The following is an 18,307-nucleotide window of genomic DNA, read 5'->3' as shown; positions in this document are numbered from 1 at the left end:
GGGGTGGTGGTAGGGGTGTGTGTGGTGGGGTGGTGGTAGGGGTGTGTGTTTGGGGTGGTGGTAGGGGTGTGTGTGTTGGGAGGGGTGGTAGGGGTGTGGTGTTGGGGTGTGTGTGTTGGGTGGTGGTAGGGGTGGTGTGTGTGGGGGGTGTGGTGGGGTGGTGGTAGGGGTGTGTGTGTGTTGGGGTGGTGGTAGGGGTGTGTGTGTTGGGGTGTGGGTAGGGGTGTGTGTTGGGTGTATGTGTTGGGGTGGTGGTATGGGTGTGTGTGTTGGGGTGGTGGTAGGGGTGTGTGTGGTGGGGTGGTGGTAGGGGTTGTGTGTGTGGTGGTGGTAGGGGTGTGTGTTGGGAGGGTGGTAGGGGTGTGTGTTGGGTGTGGTGTGTTTTGGGTGGTGGTAGGGGTGTGTGTGTTGGGGGGTGTGTGGTGGGGTGGTGGTAGGGGTGTGTGTGTTGGGGTGGTGGTAGGGGTGTGTGTGTTGGGGTGGTGGTAGGTGGTGTGTGTTGGGGTGTATGTGTTGGGGTGGTGGTATGGGTGTGTGTGTTGGGGTGGTGGTAGGGGTGTGTGTGGTGGGGGGTGGTAGGGCTGTGTGTTGGGTGTGTGTGTTGGGGTGGTGGTAGGGGTGTGTGTGTTGGGGGTGTTGGTAGGGGTGTGTGTGTTGGGTGGTGGTAGGGTGGTGTGGTGGGGTGGTGGTAGGGGTGTGTGTGTTGGGGGTGGTTTTAGGGGTGTGTGTGTTGGGGTGATGGTAGGGTGTGTGTGTTGGGGTGGTGGTAGGGGTTGTGTGTGTTGGGGGTGGTGGTAGGGTGTGTGTGTGTTTGGGTGGTGGTAGGGGGTGTGTGTTGGGGTGGTGGTAGGGGTGTGTGTGTTGGGGTGTTGGTAGGGGTGTGTGTGTTGGGGTAGTGGTAGGGGTGTGTGGTGGGGTGGCGGTAGGGGTGTGTGTGTTGGGGTGGTGGTAGGGGTGTGTGTGTTGGGGTGATGGTAGGGGTGTGTGTTGGGGTGGTGGTAGGGTGTGTGTGTTGGGGTGGTGGTAGGGGTGTGTGTGTGTTTGGGTGGTGGTAGGGGTGTGTGTGTTGGGGTGTTGGAAGGGGTTGTGTGTGTTGGGTGGTGGTAGGGGTGTGTGTTGGGGTGGTGGTAAGGGTGTGGTGTGTTTGGGGTGGTGGTAGGGGTGTGTGTGGTGGGGTGGTGGTAGGGGTTTGTGTTGGGGTGTGTGTGTTGGGGGTGGTGGTAGGGGTGTGTGTGTTGGGGTGGTGGTAGGGGTGTGTGTGGTGGGGTGGTGGTAGGGGTGTGTGTGTTGGGGTGGTGGTAGGGGTGTGTGTGTTGGGGTGGTGGTAGGGGTGGTGTGTTGGGGTGTGTGTGTTGGGGTGGTGGTAGGGGTGTGTGTGTTGGGGGGTGTGTGGTGGGGTGGTGGTAGGGGTGTGTGTGTTGGGGTGGTGGGTAGGGGTGTGTGTGTTGGGGTGGTGGTAGGGGTGTGTGTTGGCGGTGTATGTGTTGGGGTGGTGGTAGGGGTGTGTGTGTTGGGGTGGTGGTAGGGGTGTGTGTGGTGGGGTGGTGGTGGGGTGTGTGTGTTGGGGTGGTGGTAGGGGTGTGTGTGGTTGGGGGTGGTGGTAGGGGTGTGTGTTGGGGTGTGTGTGTTGGGGTGGTGGTAGGGGTGTGTGTGTTGGGGGGTGTGTGGTGGGTGGTGGTAGGGGTGTGTGTGTTGGGGTGGTGGTAGGGGTGTGTGTGTTGGGGTGGTGGTAGGGGTGTGTGTTGGGGTGTATGTGTTGGGGTGGTGGTAGGGGTGTGTGTGTTGGGGTGGTGGTAAGGGTGTGTGGTGGGGTGGTGGTAGGGGTGTGTGTGTTGGGGTGGTGGTAGGGGTGTGTGTGTTGGGGTGGGTGGTAGGGGTGTGTGTGGTGGGTGGTGGTAGGGGTGTGTGTTGGGTGTGTGTGTTGGGGTGGTGGTAGGGGTGGTGTGTGTTGGGGGGGTGTGGTGGGTGGTGGTAGGGGTGTGTGTGTTGGGGTGGTGGTAGGGGTGTGTGTGTTGGGGGGTGTGTGGTGGGGTGGTGGTGGGGTGTGTGTGTTGGTGTGGTGGTAGGGTGTGTGTGGTGGGTGGTGGTAGGGGTGTGTGTTGGGGTGTATGTGTTGGGGTGGTGGTAGGGGTGTGTGTGTTGGGGTGGTGGTAGGGGTGTGTGTGGTGGGGTGGTGGTAGGGGTGTGTGTTAGGGTGTGTGTGTAGGGGTGGTGGTAGGGGTGTGTGTGTTGGGGTGGTGGTAGGGGGTGTGTGTTGGGGTGGTGGTAAGGGTGTGTGTGTTGGGGTGTTGGTAGGGGTGTGTGTGTTGGGGTGGTGGTAAGGGTGTGTGGTGGGGTGGTGGTAGGGGTGTGTGTGTTGGGGTGGTGGTAAGGGTGTGTGGTGGGGTGGTGGTAGGGGTGTGTGTGTTGGGGTGGGGAGGTAGGGGTGTGTGTTGGGGTGTATGTGTTGGGGTGGTGGTAGGGGTGTGTGTGTTGGGGTGGTGGTAGGGGTGTGTGTGGTGGGGTGGTGGTAGGGGTGTGTGTTGGGGTGTGTGTGTTGGGGTGGTGGTAGGGGTGTGTGTGTGGGGTGGTGGTAGGGGTGTGTGTGTTGGGGTGGTGGTAGGGGTGTGTGTGTTGGGGTGGTGGTAGGGGTGTGTGTGTTGGGATGTGTGTGTTGGGGTGGTGTAGGGGTGTGTGTGTTGGGGGGTGTGTGGTGGGGTGGTGTTAGGGGTGTGTGTGTTGGGGTGGTGGTAGGGGTGTGTGTGTTGGGGGGTGTGTGTTGGGGTGGTGGTAGGGGTGGTGGTAGGGGTGTGTGTGTTGGGGTGGTGGTAGGGGTGGTGTTAGGGGTGTGTGTGTTGGGGGTGGTGGTAGGGGTGTGTGTGTTGGGGTGGTGGTAGGGGTGTGTGTGGTGGGGTGGTGGTAGGGGTGTGTGTGTTGGGGTGGTGGTAGGGGTGTGTGTGTTGGGTTGGTGGTAGGGGTGTGTGTGGTGGGGTGGTGGTAGGGGTGTGTGTGTTGGTATGCTTTCACAGGGCTGCTCCAGTATGCATTCACAGAGCTGCTCCAGTATGCTTCACAGAGCTGCTCCAGTATGCTTTCACAGAGCTGCTCCAGTATGCTTTCACAGAGCTGCTCCAGTGTGCATTCACAGAGCTGCTCCAGTATGCATTCACAGGGCTGCTCCAGTATTGCTTTCACAGAGCTGAGTTGAGTTGGGTTGGCTAGCAAGCTAACCTGCCCAAGAGAGGCACGTTGAGTTGGCTAGCAAGCTAACCTGCCAAGAGAGGCACGTTGAGTTGGCTAGCTAGCTAACCTGCCCAAGAGAGGCACGTTGAGTTGGCTAGCAAGCTAACCTGCCAAGAGAGGCATGTTGAGTTGGCTAGCAAGCTAACCTGCCCAAGAGAGGCACGTTGAGTTAGCTAGCAAGCTAACCTGCCCAAGAGAGGCACGTTGAGTTGGCTAGCAAGCTAACCTGCCCAAGAGAGGCACGTTGAGTTGGCTAGCAAGCTAACCTGCCCAAGAGAGGCACGTTGAGTTGGCTAGCAAGCTAACCTGCCCAAGAGAGGCACGTTGAGTTAGCTAGCAAGCTAACCTGCCCAAGAGAGGCACGTTGAGTTGGCTAGCAAGCTAACCTGCCCAAGAGAGGCACGTTGAGTTGGCTAGCAAGCTAACCTGCCAAGAGAGGCACGTTGAGTTGGCTAGCTAGCTAACCTGCCCAAGAGAGGCACGTTGAGTTGGCTAGCAAGCTAACCTGCCAAGAGAGGCATGTTGAGTTGGCTAGCAAGCTAACCTGCCCAAGAGAGGTACGTTGAGTTGGCTAGCAAGCTAACCTGCCCAAGAGAGGCACGTTGAGTTGGCTAGCAAGCTAACCTGCCCAAGAGAGGCACGTTGAGTTAGCTAGCTAACGTTGGCTATGTTTACCTTCTCTTGTTTCAGTAGAAAGCAGAGAGCATGTCCTGGTGATTGTGTTAGTGTTGTAAAGTAAAGAGCTTTATGAGAACAGCATGTTGGAAACTCTAGTCAATCCTTCATGAGAAAAGCAGTTTTGAAACGCTTCAGTTAGACTGCTTTACTACACAGATGGAGAGAGAGAGTAGAGACAGGGAGAAGAGAGAGACAGGGAGAAGAGAGAGACAGGGAGGGGAGAGAGACAGGGAGGGGAGAGAGACAGGGAGAAGAGAGAGACAGGGAGGGGAGAGAGACAGGGAGGGGAGAGAGACAGGGAGGGGAGAGAGACAGGGAGGGGAGAGAAAGGAGAGAGAGAGAGACAGAGAGAAGAGAGAGACAGGGAGAAGAGAGAGACAGGGAGAAGAGAGAGACAGAGAGGGGAGAGAAAGGAGAGAGAGAGAGACAGGGAGAAGAGAGAGACAGGGAGAAGAGAGAGACAGAGAGGGGAGAGAAAGGAGAGAGAGAGAGACAGGGAGAAGAGAGAGACAGGGAGAAGAGAGAGACAGGGAGAAGAGAGAGACAGGGAGGGGAGAGAAAGGAGAGAGAGAGAGACAGAGAGAAGAGAGAGACAGGGAGAAGAGAGAGACAGGGAGAAGAGAGAGACAGAGAGGGGAGAGAAAGGAGAGAGAGAGGGGGGGAGAGTAGAGAGAGAGTAGAGACAGGGAGAAGAGAGAGACAGGGAGAAGAGAGAGACAGGGAGAAGAGAGAGACAGGGAGAAGAGAGAGACAGGGAGGGGAGAGAGACAGGGAGGGGAGAGGAGAGAGAGACAGAGAGAGACAGGGAGAAGAGAGAGACAGGGAGAGGGGAGAGAAAGGAGAGAAAGAGAGAGAGAGAGGGGGGGAGAGAAAGAGAGAGAGACAGAGAGGGGAGAGGGGAGAGGAGAGAGAGAGAGGGGGGAGGGGAGGGGAGGGAGAGGGAGAGGAGAGAGAGAGAGGGGGGGGAGAGTAGAGAGAGAGTAGAGACAGGGAGAAGAGAGGGGAGAGGAGAGAGAGACAGGGAGAAGAGAGAGACAGGGAGAGAGAGAGACAGGGAGGGGAGAGAAAGGAGAGTAAGAGAGAGAGACAGAGAGGGGAGAGGGGAGAGGAGAGAGAGAGAGGGGGGAGGGGAGGGAGAGGGGAGAGGAGAGAGAGAGAGGGGGGAGAGTAGAGAGAGAGTAGAGACAGGGAGAAGAGAGAGACAGGAAGGGGAGAGAAAGGAGAGAACGAGAGAGAGACAGAGAGGGGAGAGGGGAGGGGAGAGGAGAGAGAGAGAGGGGGAGGGGAGGGAGAGGGGAGAGGAGAGAGAGAGAGTGGGGGAGAGGGAGAGAGAGAGGGGGGAAAGGGAGGGAGAGGGGAGAGGAGAGAGAGGGGGGGGGGGGGGGGGAGACGGGAGAGGAGAGAGAGGGGGGGAGAGGGGGGGGGAGAGTAGAGAGAGAGTAGAGACAGGGAGAAGAGAGAGACAGGAAGGGGAGAGAAAGGAGAGAACGAGAGAGAGACAGAGAGGGGAGAGGGGAGGGGAGAGGAGAGAGAGAGAGGGGGGAGGGGAGGGAGAGGGGAGAGGAGAGAGAGAGAGTGGGGGAGAGGGAGAGAGAGAGGGGGGAAAGGGAGGGAGAGGGGAGAGGAGAGAGAGGGGGGGGGGGAGGGAGACGGGAGAGGAGAGAGAGGGGGGGAGAGGGGGGGAGAGAGAGGGGGAGAGGGGGGGAGAGTAGAGAGAGGAGAGGCAGAGAGTAGAGAGAGTATTCTTTTTTCTGATCTATCTTGGCTGTCTGTCATTCTTAGTGGGCTATCAGTGTATGTGAATCAGGAAGACATTGGAGAATAAAGGTTTTCTTATCAAAAGGAGTAGTTTTATCTATCAATCATTTTTTAGGCCTGATCCACCTTGTACACTTTTTTTGGTACATTATTGTCTCTCAACTGCAGTAAAAACTTGCCTTTTCCAGGTCTGAAAAATCTGATATTTCCTTACCAATAGTTTACATATTTAAATGGGCTGGATACATGGTTCTATCTAGTCAACCAATTGATGTTTTCATCATCTCCTCTCCTCCCATTTCCTCCAGGCTCTCTGTCCATTCTGAAGGCTCTAGATCGTGAGGACCAGGAAGTGTTTAATCTGACCATCATAGCTCAGGATCATGGAATGCCCCAGCTGTCCACCAGTCAGGTTCTGTCTGTCCACGTGATTGATGTGAACGATGAGCCGCCGCTGTTCCAGTGGGAGGAGCTAGAGGCGGAGGTCAGAGAGAACAAGGAGGCGGGAACCACGGTGATCACCGTCACGGCAACGGACAGAGACCAAGGTGAGACAAAAGCGGAATGCACGCACAGGGATGTTCATGCAGGTACACAAACACTCTTATGTCTTGGAGGGTCTGTCTGAACAAAACGACACACACTATCTTCAAATCCAAACTGGTTAGTTTGTTAATAAATAATCCCTTTCTTGAATGTCAATTGCTTTTTCAGACTGGCTAAATATTCCATTTAAAAAAGTGGATCTGACAGCTTTTTAAAACCTATTAAGGCTACCCCCCTACTTTTAATAATGACATATCAGGCAATTTCCGGCCAAACGTTCCCCTAGCGGGATGTATGTCCTAGACAGGTTAAAATGACTTGAAACAAACAGACAATGGTAATATCAGTCAAAAATATAAAATTCCCAGTTTATGCTTCAAAATCAACTTTATATGAGGTTTTTAAAATGTTTGTTTTTTTTACTCAAAATTCCATGACGTACAGTAAGGAATTGTTGTCAGAACAGATGGATGCAGTTCAATGCATGATTCATATAATTCACCAATAAAGTTCTTTGGTAGTCCAACAAATGTTGCTATCAGGTTGTAAATCACAGCTGGCCTGGTACATTGTTTTCTGCCTCCAATCGGGATGCTCTGTTTCCGTTTCAATGACTCAATATGCTGGACAAAAACGGACGACTGTAACTAAGGCTTATAGTATTCTGTGTACTGTGTTCTGCTATAGTATACTGTACTGTGTTCTGCTATAGTATACTGTACTGTGGTCTGCTATAGTATACTGTACTCTACTATAGTATACTGTACTGTGTTCTGCTATAGTATACTGTACTGTGTTCTGCTATAGTATACTGTACTGTGCTCTACTATAGTATACTGCACTCTACTATAGTATACTGTACTGTGTTCTGCTATAGTATACTGTACTGTGTTCTGCTATAGTGTGCTCTACTGGGTAGTACTAGTAACCGCAAGGTTGCAAGTTCAAACCCCCGAGCTGACAAGGTACAAATCTGTCGTTCTGCCCTAGAACAGGCAGTTAACCCACTGTTCCTAGATCAGTTAACCCACTGTTCCTAGACCAGTTAACCCACTGTTCCTAGACCAGTTATCCCACTGTTCCTAGATCAGTTAACCCACTGTTCCTAGATCATAATTGAAAATAAGAATGTGTTCTTAACTGACTTGCCTAGTTAAATAAAATAAAAAGGCTGGGAATGGCAACACAATCAAACTAGCCAGGGGCAATGATCACACGTCAGTCCTAATGTAGCTAATAGACTAAACGCACATGTCAAACACACTGCGGGGCCGAATAGGACACACAAGGGAGTATAAACGAGTCAACTTTAGAGTCATCTACTTTATTAAATTACAACCTGACGCGCTGGCATCAGTGAATTCAACTTCAATTGCGTTGTTTTTTGTGCGTGCCGTTGATAGTGGAGGGAAAGTGTACAGACACACGCCAAGGTCCTACCTAGAAATGTTGCAGTCTGACTTCCTGTTTTTAAAGCTTGACAAACGAATAACCAAAAAGTAAATCTGTAACAAAACACCATGAAAAGGAGAAGCATGTAGACGTGGGCAACGTTAGAGCAGTAGCCTAGTGTCACGTTCTGACCTTAGTTCTTTTGTGATGTCTTTGTTTAAGGTTGGTCAGGGCGTGAGTTGGGGTGGGAAGTCTATGTTCCTTTTTTCTATGATTTGGTATTTCTGTGTTTGGCCTGGTTTGGTTATCAATCAGAGGCAGCTGTCAATCGTTGTCCCTGATTGAGAACCATACTTAGGTAGCCTGGTTTCACTTTTGAGTTGTGGGTGATTGTTTCCTGTGTCTGTACCATATGTTTTGATTTTTCGTTTGTTATTTTGTATTTTTTATAGTGTTCAGTTTTATACACTACTCAAAAAACATAAAGGGAACATTTAAACATTTAAACGTTCCTCTCTCTCTAAACATTACACATACAGAAGTTTCAAAACAATAAAGACATCACAAATGTCATATTATATATATATATATATGTATATACTTATATATACATTTAAACAACACAATGTAACTCCATGTCAATCGCACCTCTGTGAAATCAAACTGTCCACTTAGGAAGCAACACTGATTGACAATACATTTCACATGCTGTTGTGCAAATGGAATAGGCAACAGGTGGAAATTATAGGCAATTAGCAAGACACCCCCAAAAAAGGAGTGGTTCTGCAGGTGGTGACCACAGACCACTTCTCAGTTCCTATGCTTCCTGGCTGATGTTTTGGTCACTTTTGAATGCTGGCGGTGCTTTCACTCTAGTGGTAGCATGAGACGGAGTCTACAACCCACACAAGTGGCCCAGGTAGTGCAGCTCATCCAGGATGGCACATCAATGCGAGCTGTGGCAAGAAGGTTTGCTGTGTCTGTCAGCGTAGTGTCCAGAGCATGGAGGCGCTACCAGGGGACAGGCCAGTACATCAGGAGACATGGAGGAGGCCGTAGAAGGGCAACAACCCAGCAGCAGGACCTCTACCTCCGCCTTTGTGCAAGGAGGAGCAGGAGGAGCACTGCCAGAGCCCTGCCAAAATGACCTCCAGTAGGCCACAAATGTGCATGTGTCTGCTCAAACGGTCAGAAACGGACTCCATGGGGGTGGTATGAGGGCCCGACGTCCACGGGTGGGGGTTGTGCTTACAGCCCAACACCGTGCAGGATGTTTGGCATTTGCCAGAGAACATCATGTCTCGCTCCATCCACCAACACCACAGACTGTCCAGGAGTTGGCGGATGCTTTAGTCCAGGTCTGGGAGGAGATCCCTCAGGATCACCCCACGGGGTGAGATCTTGCGTGGAGCCCCAGATCGAGGGAGATTATCAGTGGTCTTGTATGTCTTCCATTTCCTAATAATTGCTCCCACAGTTGATTTCTTCAAACCAAGCTGCTTACCTATTGCAGATTCAGTCTTCCCAGCCTGGTGCAGGTCTACAATTTTGTTTCTGGTGTCCTTTGACAACTCTTTGGTCTTGGCCATAGTGGAGTTTGGAGTGTGACTGTTTGAGGTTGTGGACAGGTGTCTTTTATACTGATAACAAGTTCAAACATTTTGTCTGTCATAGTTGAAGTGTACCTATGATGAAAATTACAGACCTCTCTCATCTTTTTAAGTGGGAGAACTTGCACAATTGGTGGCTGACTAAATACTTTTTTGCTCCACTGTATATATATATTTTTCCTGGACAGATCTATGAACAGATTTTAAGATTTCGTTGTTGCTAAAATGTTGTCAGGTCCACTTTAAGTTGTTTCAGTGCAGTTAAAGTCTTCCCCAGGAGTTATTACTGAAGTAAATGTGTGAGTGCCAAAAACCATCTCTGCTTCTAGCACGCAACCAGGCAACTTAATGAGAGAGAGAGAGAGACAGAGAGAGAGAGAGAGAGAGAGAGAGAGAGAGAGAGAGAGAGAGAGAGAGAGAGAGAGAGAGAGAGAGAGAAACAGAGAGAGAAACAGAGAGAGAAACAGAGAGAGAAACAGAGAGAGAAGGAGGGAGGGAGAGGAAAGCGGAGGGTGGGGTAGAATAATGGAATGAGGAAGAAATTTGAGATAAGGAAGGGGGTGGTTAGTTTGGGTGAGGGAAAGGAAAGGGAAAGGGTGAGATTGGTAGAGGGGAACTGAACAATGGAGAGAGGGGGTGGGGAGAGAGATATAGAGGGTTGTCAATGCCAATTCATTCCCCCAACAACTAGGTGTTTAATGACCTAGTGATGAAGGTCAGAGCAGTAACACAGATTTATAACCTAGTGTTTGTTCCTCTCGGCTGTGTGTGAATTCATTTGACACATCTGAATGGCCTTCAATGGCTCTCTCATCATCTCCTGTGCCTCATCTAAAATGACTTGACAGAACAGCATTGATAATAGATAACAACACATTGATAATAGATACATTGATAATAGATAACAACACATTGATAATAGATAACAACACATTGATAATAGATACATTGATAATAGATAACAACACATTGATAATAGATACATTGATAATAGATAACAACACTTTGATAATAGATAACAACACATTGATAATAGCCCTTTGCAATAGTTTCTACCTGTGATACGATTCCAGGTATTTTGCAGATGATGGAGAGGAGACGAGGAAAAGAGTTCAGATGAGATGGAATATTGACTTGGTGATTTTTATGTTTTCTCTTTCTCTGTCTCTTTCTCTTTCTCTCTCTTTCTCTCTCTCTCTGTCTCTCTCTCTCTGTCTCTCTTTCTCTCTCTCTCTGTCTCTCTCTCTCTCTCTCTCTGTCTCTCTCTCTCTTTCTCTCTCTCTCTCTCTCTCTCTCTCTCTCTCTCTCTCTCTCTGTCTCTCTCTCTCTCTCTCTCTCTCTCTGTCTCTCTCTCTCTGTGTCTCTCTCTCTCTCTCTCTCTCTCTCTCTCTCTCTCTCTCTAGGTTCTAATGGCCAGGTGACATATGGTGGTGTAACAGAGGAAGGCTTCAGCATCAACCCTGTGACCGGAGTCATCAGCACTACCAAGACCCTGGACAGAGAGACTCAGGACCACTACACACTCACAGGTAGGAGTAATCCCTCTACCAGTTCAGTGTTCAAAAGATTGGAACAATGTATAAAGGGGTTTATATTCCTTGGCGTTGATAGTCTCAGGAAGTCCTGTGTTGGTAAAGTATGATACTTGCAATGCCAGGTTGTGGGTTCACTTCCCACAAGGGACCAATATATAAATATATGTCAAATGTATGTAAATGTATGTAAATATATGTAAATGAATGCACTCATTACTGTAAGTCCATCTGGATAAGAGTGTCTGCTGAATTACCATGTGCATTTTGTTTGTTTAACTGAAGCTTGTGATTGGTCCACATCAGCGATGAACTGACAGGAAGTTGCAGTTCAGTCCGTTCACACTCTCCTATCCGTCCCCCACCAGTGTATGCCAGGGACGGGGGCCTGCCTCCTAACTTTGCCAAGGTGGTGGTGCGTGTGGTGGTGCAGGATGAGAACGACAACGTGCCGGTGTTCGCCAGGCCCTGGTACGGCCTAGAGGTCCCTGAGAGCCAGAGCGCCGTGGAGCTGTGTATTGTCAGGGCTGCTGACGCAGACACTGGCCCCGCTGGAGAAATAGAGTACAGGATCACTGGTAAGACCTGGAGACATAGAGGACAGGATCACTGGTAAGACCTGGAGACAGGATCACTGTAAGGACCCGGAGACAGGATCACTGGTAAGAACTGGAGACATAGAGGACAGGATCACTGGTAAGACCTGGAGACAGGATCACTGGTAAGAACTGGAGACATAGAGGACAGGATCACTGGTAAGACCTTGAGACAGGATCACTGTAAGGACCTGGAGACAGGATCACTGGTAAGAACTGGAGACATAGAGGACAGGATCACTGGTAAGACCTGGAGACAGGATCACTGGTAAGACCTGGAGACAGGATCACTGTAAGGACCTGGAGACAGGATCACTGGTAAGACCTGCAGACATAGAGGACAGGATCACTGGTAAGACCTGGAGACAGGATCATTGTAAGGACCTGGAGACAGGATCACTGGTAAGACCTAGAGACATAGAGGACAGGATCACTGTTAAGACCTGGAGACATAGAGTACAGGATCACTGTAAGGACCTGGAGACATAGAGGACAGGATCCCTGGTAAGACCTGGAGACAGGATCACTGGTAAGACCTGGAGACATAGAGGACAGGATCACTGTTAAGACCTGGAGACATAGAGTACAGGATCACTGTAAGGACCTGGAGACATAGAGGACAGGATCACTGGTAAGACCTGGAGACAGGATCACTGGTAAGACCTGGAGACATAGAGGACAGGATCACTGTTAAGTCCTGGAGACAAAGAGGACAGGATCACTGGTAAGACCTGGAGACATAGAGGACAGGATCACTGTTAAGACCTGGAGACATAGAGGACAGGATCACTGTTAAGACCTGGAGACATAGAGGACAGGATCACTGTTAAGTCCTGGAGACAAAGAGGACAGGATCACTGGTAAGACCTGGAGACATAGAGGACAGGATCACTGTTAAGACCTGGAGACATAGAGGACAGGATCACTGTTAAGACCTGGAGACATAGAGGACAGGATCACTGTTAAGACCTGGAGACAGGATCACTGTAAGACCTGGAGACATAGAGGACAGGATCACTGGTAAGACCTTGAGACAGGATCACTGGTAAGACCTGGAGACAAAGAGGACAGGATCACTGGTAAGACCTGGAGACATAGAGGACAGGATCACTGGTAAGACCTGGAGACATAGAGGACAGGATCACTGGTAAGACCTGGAGACAGGATCACTGTAAGACCTGGAGACATAGAGGACAGGATCACTGGTAAGACCTGGAGACATAGAGGACAGGATCACTGGTAAGACCTGGAGACAGGATCACTGTAAGACCTGGAGACATAGAGGACAGGATCACTGGTAAGACCTTGAGACAGGATCACTGGTAAGACCTGGAGACAGGATCACTGTAAGGACCTGGAGACATAGAGGACAGGATCACTGGTAAGACCTGGAGACAGGATCACTGGTAAGAACTGGAGACAGGATCACTGTTAAGACCTGGAGACATAGAGGACAGGATCACTGTTAAGACCTGGAGACATAGAGGACAGGATCACTGTTAAGTCCTGGAGACAAAGAGGACAGGATCACTGGTAAGACCTGGAGACATAGAGGACAGGATCACTGTTAAGACCTGGAGACATAGAGGACAGGATCACTGTTAAGACCTGGAGACATAGAGGACAGGATCACTGGTAAGACCTGGAGACAGGATCACTGTAAGGAACCGGAGACAGGATCACTGGTAAGAACTGGAGACATAGAGGACAGGATCACTGGTAAGACCTGGAGACAGGATCACTGGTAAGAACTGGAGACATAGAGGACAGGATCACTGGTAAGACCTGGAGACAGGATCACTGTAAGGACCTGGAGACAGGATCACTGGTAAGAACTGGAGACATAGAGGACAGGATCACTGGTAAGACCTGGAGACAGGATCACTGGTAAGACCTGGAGACAGGATCACTGTAAGGACCTGGAGACAGGATCACTGGTAAGACCTGCAGACATAGAGGACAGGATCACTGGTAAGACCTGGAGACAGGATCACTGGTAAGAACTGGAGACATAGAGGACAGGATCACTGGTAAGACCTGGAGACAGGATCACTGTAAGGACCTGGAGACAGGATCACTGGTAAGACCTAGAGACATAGAGGACAGGATCACTGTTAAGACCTGGAGACATAGAGTACAGGATCACTGTAAGGACCTGGAGACATAGAGGACAGGATCACTGGTAAGACCTGGAGACAGGATCACTGGTAAGACCTGGAGACATAGAGGACAGGATCACTGTTAAGTCCTGGAGACAAAGAGGACAGGATCACTGGTAAGACCTGGAGACATAGAGGACAGGATCACTGTTAAGACCTGGAGACATAGAGGACAGGATCACTGTTAAGACCTGGAGACATAGAGGACAGGATCACTGTTAAGTCCTGGAGACAAAGAGGACAGGATCACTGGTAAGACCTGGAGACATAGAGGACAGGATCACTGTTAAGACCTGGAGACATAGAGGACAGGATCACTGTTAAGACCTGGAGACATAGAGGACAGGATCACTGTTAAGACCTGGAGACATAGAGGACAGGATCACTGGTAAGACCTGGAGACAGGATCACTGTAAGACCTGGAGACATAGAGGACAGGATCACTGGTAAGACCTTGAGACAGGATCACTGGTAAGACCTGGAGACAGGATCACTGTAAGGACCTGGAGACATAGAGGACAGGATCACTGGTAAGACCTGGAGACAGGATCACTGGTAAGAACTGGAGACAGGATCACTGTTAAGACCTGGAGACATAGAGGACAGGATCACTGTTAAGACCTGGAGACATAGAGGACAGGATCACTGTTAAGTCCTGGAGACAAAGAGGTCAGGATCACTGGTAAGACCTGGAGACATAGAGGACAGGATCACTGTTAAGACCTGGAGACATAGAGGACAGGATCACTGGTAAGACCTGGAGACAGGATCACTGGTAAGACCTGGAGACATAGAGGACAGGATCACTGGTAAGACCTGGAGACAGGATCACTAGTAAGACCTTGGGAGTGGTTGACACCAGATCGTCTCTAGAGGTTGACACCAGATCGTCTCTCTAGAGGTTGACACCAGATCGTCTCTCTAGAAGTTGACACCAGATCGTCTCTCTAGAGGTTGACACCAGTCTGTCTCTCTAGAGGTTGACACCAGACCGTCTCTCTAGAGGTTTTCACCAGATCGTCTCTAGATGTTGACACCAGACTGTCTCTCTAGAGGTTGACACCAGATCGTCTCTAGAGGTTGACACCAGATCGTCTCTCTAGAGGTTGACACCAGATCGTCTCTCTAGAGGTTGACACCAGATCGTCTCTCTAGAGGTTGACACCAGATTGTCTTTCTAGAGGTTGACACCAGATCGTCTCTCTAGAGGTTGACACCAGATCGTCTCTAGAGGTTGACACCAGATCGTCTCTAGAGGTTGACACCAGATCGTCTCTCTAGAGGTTGACACCAGATCGTCTCTCTAGAGGTTGACACCAGATCGTCTCTCTAGAGGTTGACACCAGATCGTCTCTCTAGAGGTTGACACCAGATCGTCTCTCTAGAGGTTGACACCAGATCGTCTCTCTAGAGGTTGACACCAGATTGTCTCTAGAGGTTGACACCAGACTGTCTCTAGAGGTTGACACCAGATCGTCTCTCTAGAGGTTGACACCAGATCGTCTCTAGAGGTTGACACCAGATTGTCTCTAGTGGTTGACACAAGATCGTCTCTCTAGAGGTTGACACCAGATCGTCTCTAGAGGTTGACACCAGACTGTCTCTAGAGGTTGACACCAGATCGTCTCTCTAGAGGTTGACACCAGATTGTCTCTAGAGGTTGACACCAGATCGTCTCTAGAGGTTGACACCAGATCGTCTCTAGAGGTTGACACCAGATCGTCTCTAGAGGTTGACACCAGATCGTCTCTAGAGGTTGACACCAGATCGTCTCTAGAGGTTGACACCAGACTGTCTCTAGAGGTTGACACCAGATCGTCTCTCATGAGCGACTCGATGATGATGATGAATAGATCTGATGTTCATGGACATTGAAAACTTCACTATCTGAACTGAAATTAAATTGAGTCAATGTTAACTGGCGTCACCATGACAGCTGCCTCTCTGCTTCTCCCTCCTACAGCTGGAGACCCAGACGGGATCTTCCAACTCCATGTCAGTTCAGGGGCCCTGTCCACGTCTCGTCCCCTGGATCGGGAGCTGCGGGCAGGGTACAACCTGGAGGTGGTGGCCCTGGACCATGGTTCTCCTGCTCTGAGCAGCACAGCCACAGTGGAGGTGAAAGTGTTGGATGTAAATGACAACAGTCCGGCCTTCAGCAGCAGCAGCTACACCATAGACATCTCAGAGGACGCTGCCCAGGGAACTACAGTCTTAGAGGTAAGATAGGATCATTTACGTTCAGATAGGATGAAATACAATATGATTGCATCTCCACCTTCGTGTTGAGGTAAGATAAGGGTTCCAACTAAGTTAAAGATGCAACTAAAACCAAAACAATGTTATAGTGGCAGCTACACCATCAACAGTCTCAATTCAGTATTCAACATTTGAATGGGTGGTGAGGAGGTGTCATAATACCCATAAAACCTAGCGGTCAAACAGGGAAATGGTTCCAATTGTTTTTCCACCATTCATTTTCCCCCCATAGGGGATTTTTTAGAAACATTTAAAAGAAGGGCTGTGATTCGTCTAGGCTTTACCCTAACGTGACGTTTTGGTCACCGTGTAAATCTCACTCGGACTAGGTGACTTTTATCTATATATTCATCTGTATTTACCCCCTCCCCAAACATGTAATACTAACTAGCTGCTAATGTGGCTATCATAAAGAACTACAAATACCATCTGTATTTACCCCCTCCCCAAACATGTAATGCTAACTAGCTGCTAATGTGGCTATCATAAAGAACTACAAATACCATCTGTATTTACCCCCCCTCCCCAAACATGTAATGCTAACTAGCTGCTAATGTGGCTATCATAAAGAACTACAAATACCATCTGTATTTACCCCCTCCCCAAACATGTAATACTAACTAGCTGCTAATGTGGCTATCATAAAGAACTACAAATACCATCTGTATTTACCCCCTCCCCAAACATGTAATACTAACTAGCTGCTAATGTGGCTATCATAAAGAACTACAAATACCATCTGTATTTACCCCCTCCCCAAACATGTAATACTAACTAGCTGCTAATGTGGCTATCATAACGAACTACAAATACCATGATGATCTGGACGAGACTGCCGAATCAAGGCAAAGGTATGAATCTCTGGATGAACTATCTAATGTTAGCTAAATGTAGTAATTATTCAATTGTAAACATTTCTTTAAATTGACAATTCTGTGAACTGTCTTGTGGAATTTTTAAACGGACACAATACCTGTTAGCAAAGGTGTCAGCTAGAGATCACGTGCAGGAGCTTGCTGGGATTTGTAGTTTTGCATGATGTCTATTTTGATGGTAATTAACATTTTTGAATTAGAGAGAGTGAATAGAGCCGAATATATTGATAAAAGTCACCTTGTCGTAGAGAGATTTACACGGTCATGAAAACATCACGCCAGTAGAGCTTGGCAACAGGAGCGAAAGGACACTGTGTCCTGGTGTTGTTGCTGTTCATGTCCTCCCCATTGAGAATGCATGTATGTATCAAGGTGACATCTAGATGGCTATCAATATGAGTTATTTCTTGTGTAGGCTGCTATCCTACTTGAACTGAAATCATGGGAGGGGGTAAAAACGGACGCGTTAGCGACCGTTGTGACACAGATGCCCGGTGTCTGCCGACCTATAAGGTGTTTCCCACTGGGCGTCTGTATAGCGTTGTCATTGGCGATCGCTAACGTGGCCATTTTTTGTCTCTTGCGTGATTATAAAAAATAAAAAAAGTAAGATAGCAACAGAGGAGGCTGCTGAGGGGAGGACGGCTCATAATAATGACTGGCATGGAGTCAATGGACTGGTATCAAAGACATCACACGTGGTTTCCACGTGGTTAATACCGTATCATTAACTCCGTCAGCTCCCGTTGGATATCATCCATACTCCAGAGCTGCAGCTGTCCATACTTGAACCAATCATTCGCACCGGCTTATCTACTCATTGTACAGCCCAATCAGCCACGTGAAACGGTCATGCGAGTTACCCATACGAGGGTCACCATATTGGGCTGCAGTTACCCATACTAGGGTCACCATATTGGGCTGCAGTTACCCATACTAGGGTCACCATATTGGGCTGCAGTTACCCATACTAGGGTCACCATATTGGGCTGCAGTTACCCATACTAGGGTCACCATATTGGGCTGCAGTTACCCATACTTAGGTCACCACATTGGGCTGCAGTTACCCATACTAGGGTCACCATATTGGGCTGCAGTTACCCATACTTGGGTCACCATATTGGGCTGCAGTTACCCATACTTGGGTCACCATATTGGGCTGCAGTTACCCATACTAGGGTCACCATATTGGGCTGCAGTTACTCATACTTGGGTCACCATATTGGGCTGCAGTTACCAATACTAGGGTCACCATATTGGGCTGCAGTTACCCATACTTGTACTAGATGGTAAGCAGTGATTGCATTACGTGGGAAATTCACAATGTCTAATACTGCAGTTGATTTGGTGTGACCTGGTAGCATTAGGGGAGGGGTGGTAGGGTTAGTGGGGGGGGTGGTAGGCTTAGGGGGGGGGGGGGTGGTAGGGTTAGGGGAGGGGTGGTAGCGTTAGGGGAGGGGTGGTAGGGTTAGGGGGTTGGTGGTAGGGTTAGGGGAGGGGTGGTAGCGTTAGGGGAGGGGTGGTAGCGTTAGGGGAGGGGTGGTAGCGTTAGGGGGGGTGGTAGGGTTAGGGGAGGGGTGGTAGGGTTAGGGGAGGGGTGGTAGGGTTAGGGGAGGGTGGTAGGGTTAGGGGGGGTGGTAGGGTTAGGGGAGGGGTGGTAGGGTTAGGGGAGGGGTGGTA

The 18,307-nt window shown here is 49.7% G+C and overlaps 1 protein-coding gene across 1 annotated transcript in view; it reads left to right on the top strand.

Moving 5' to 3' along the window:
- Window positions 1–3,067: 3,067 nt before the first annotated feature.
- The window catches only part of LOC109884932 (protocadherin-16), a 57,364-nt gene continuing 42,124 nt past the window's right edge, over window positions 3,068–18,307 (top strand). The window contains exons 1-5 of the mRNA XM_031809097.1: window positions 3,068–3,089; window positions 5,967–6,206; window positions 10,610–10,735; window positions 11,107–11,316; window positions 15,457–15,713. Of these exons, the coding sequence (XP_031664957.1) occupies window positions 3,068–3,089; window positions 5,967–6,206; window positions 10,610–10,735; window positions 11,107–11,316; window positions 15,457–15,713 (855 nt within the window). The remainder of the gene's footprint in view (window positions 3,090–5,966; window positions 6,207–10,609; window positions 10,736–11,106; window positions 11,317–15,456; window positions 15,714–18,307) is intronic.

The sequence above is a fragment of the Oncorhynchus kisutch genome, linkage group LG29, assembly GCF_002021735.2.
Source record: "Oncorhynchus kisutch isolate 150728-3 linkage group LG29, Okis_V2, whole genome shotgun sequence".
Lineage (NCBI taxonomy): Eukaryota > Metazoa > Chordata > Actinopteri > Salmoniformes > Salmonidae > Oncorhynchus > Oncorhynchus kisutch.
The sequence above is the reverse complement of the archived record's forward strand: the minus strand, read 5'-3'. Positions and strand labels throughout refer to the sequence as shown.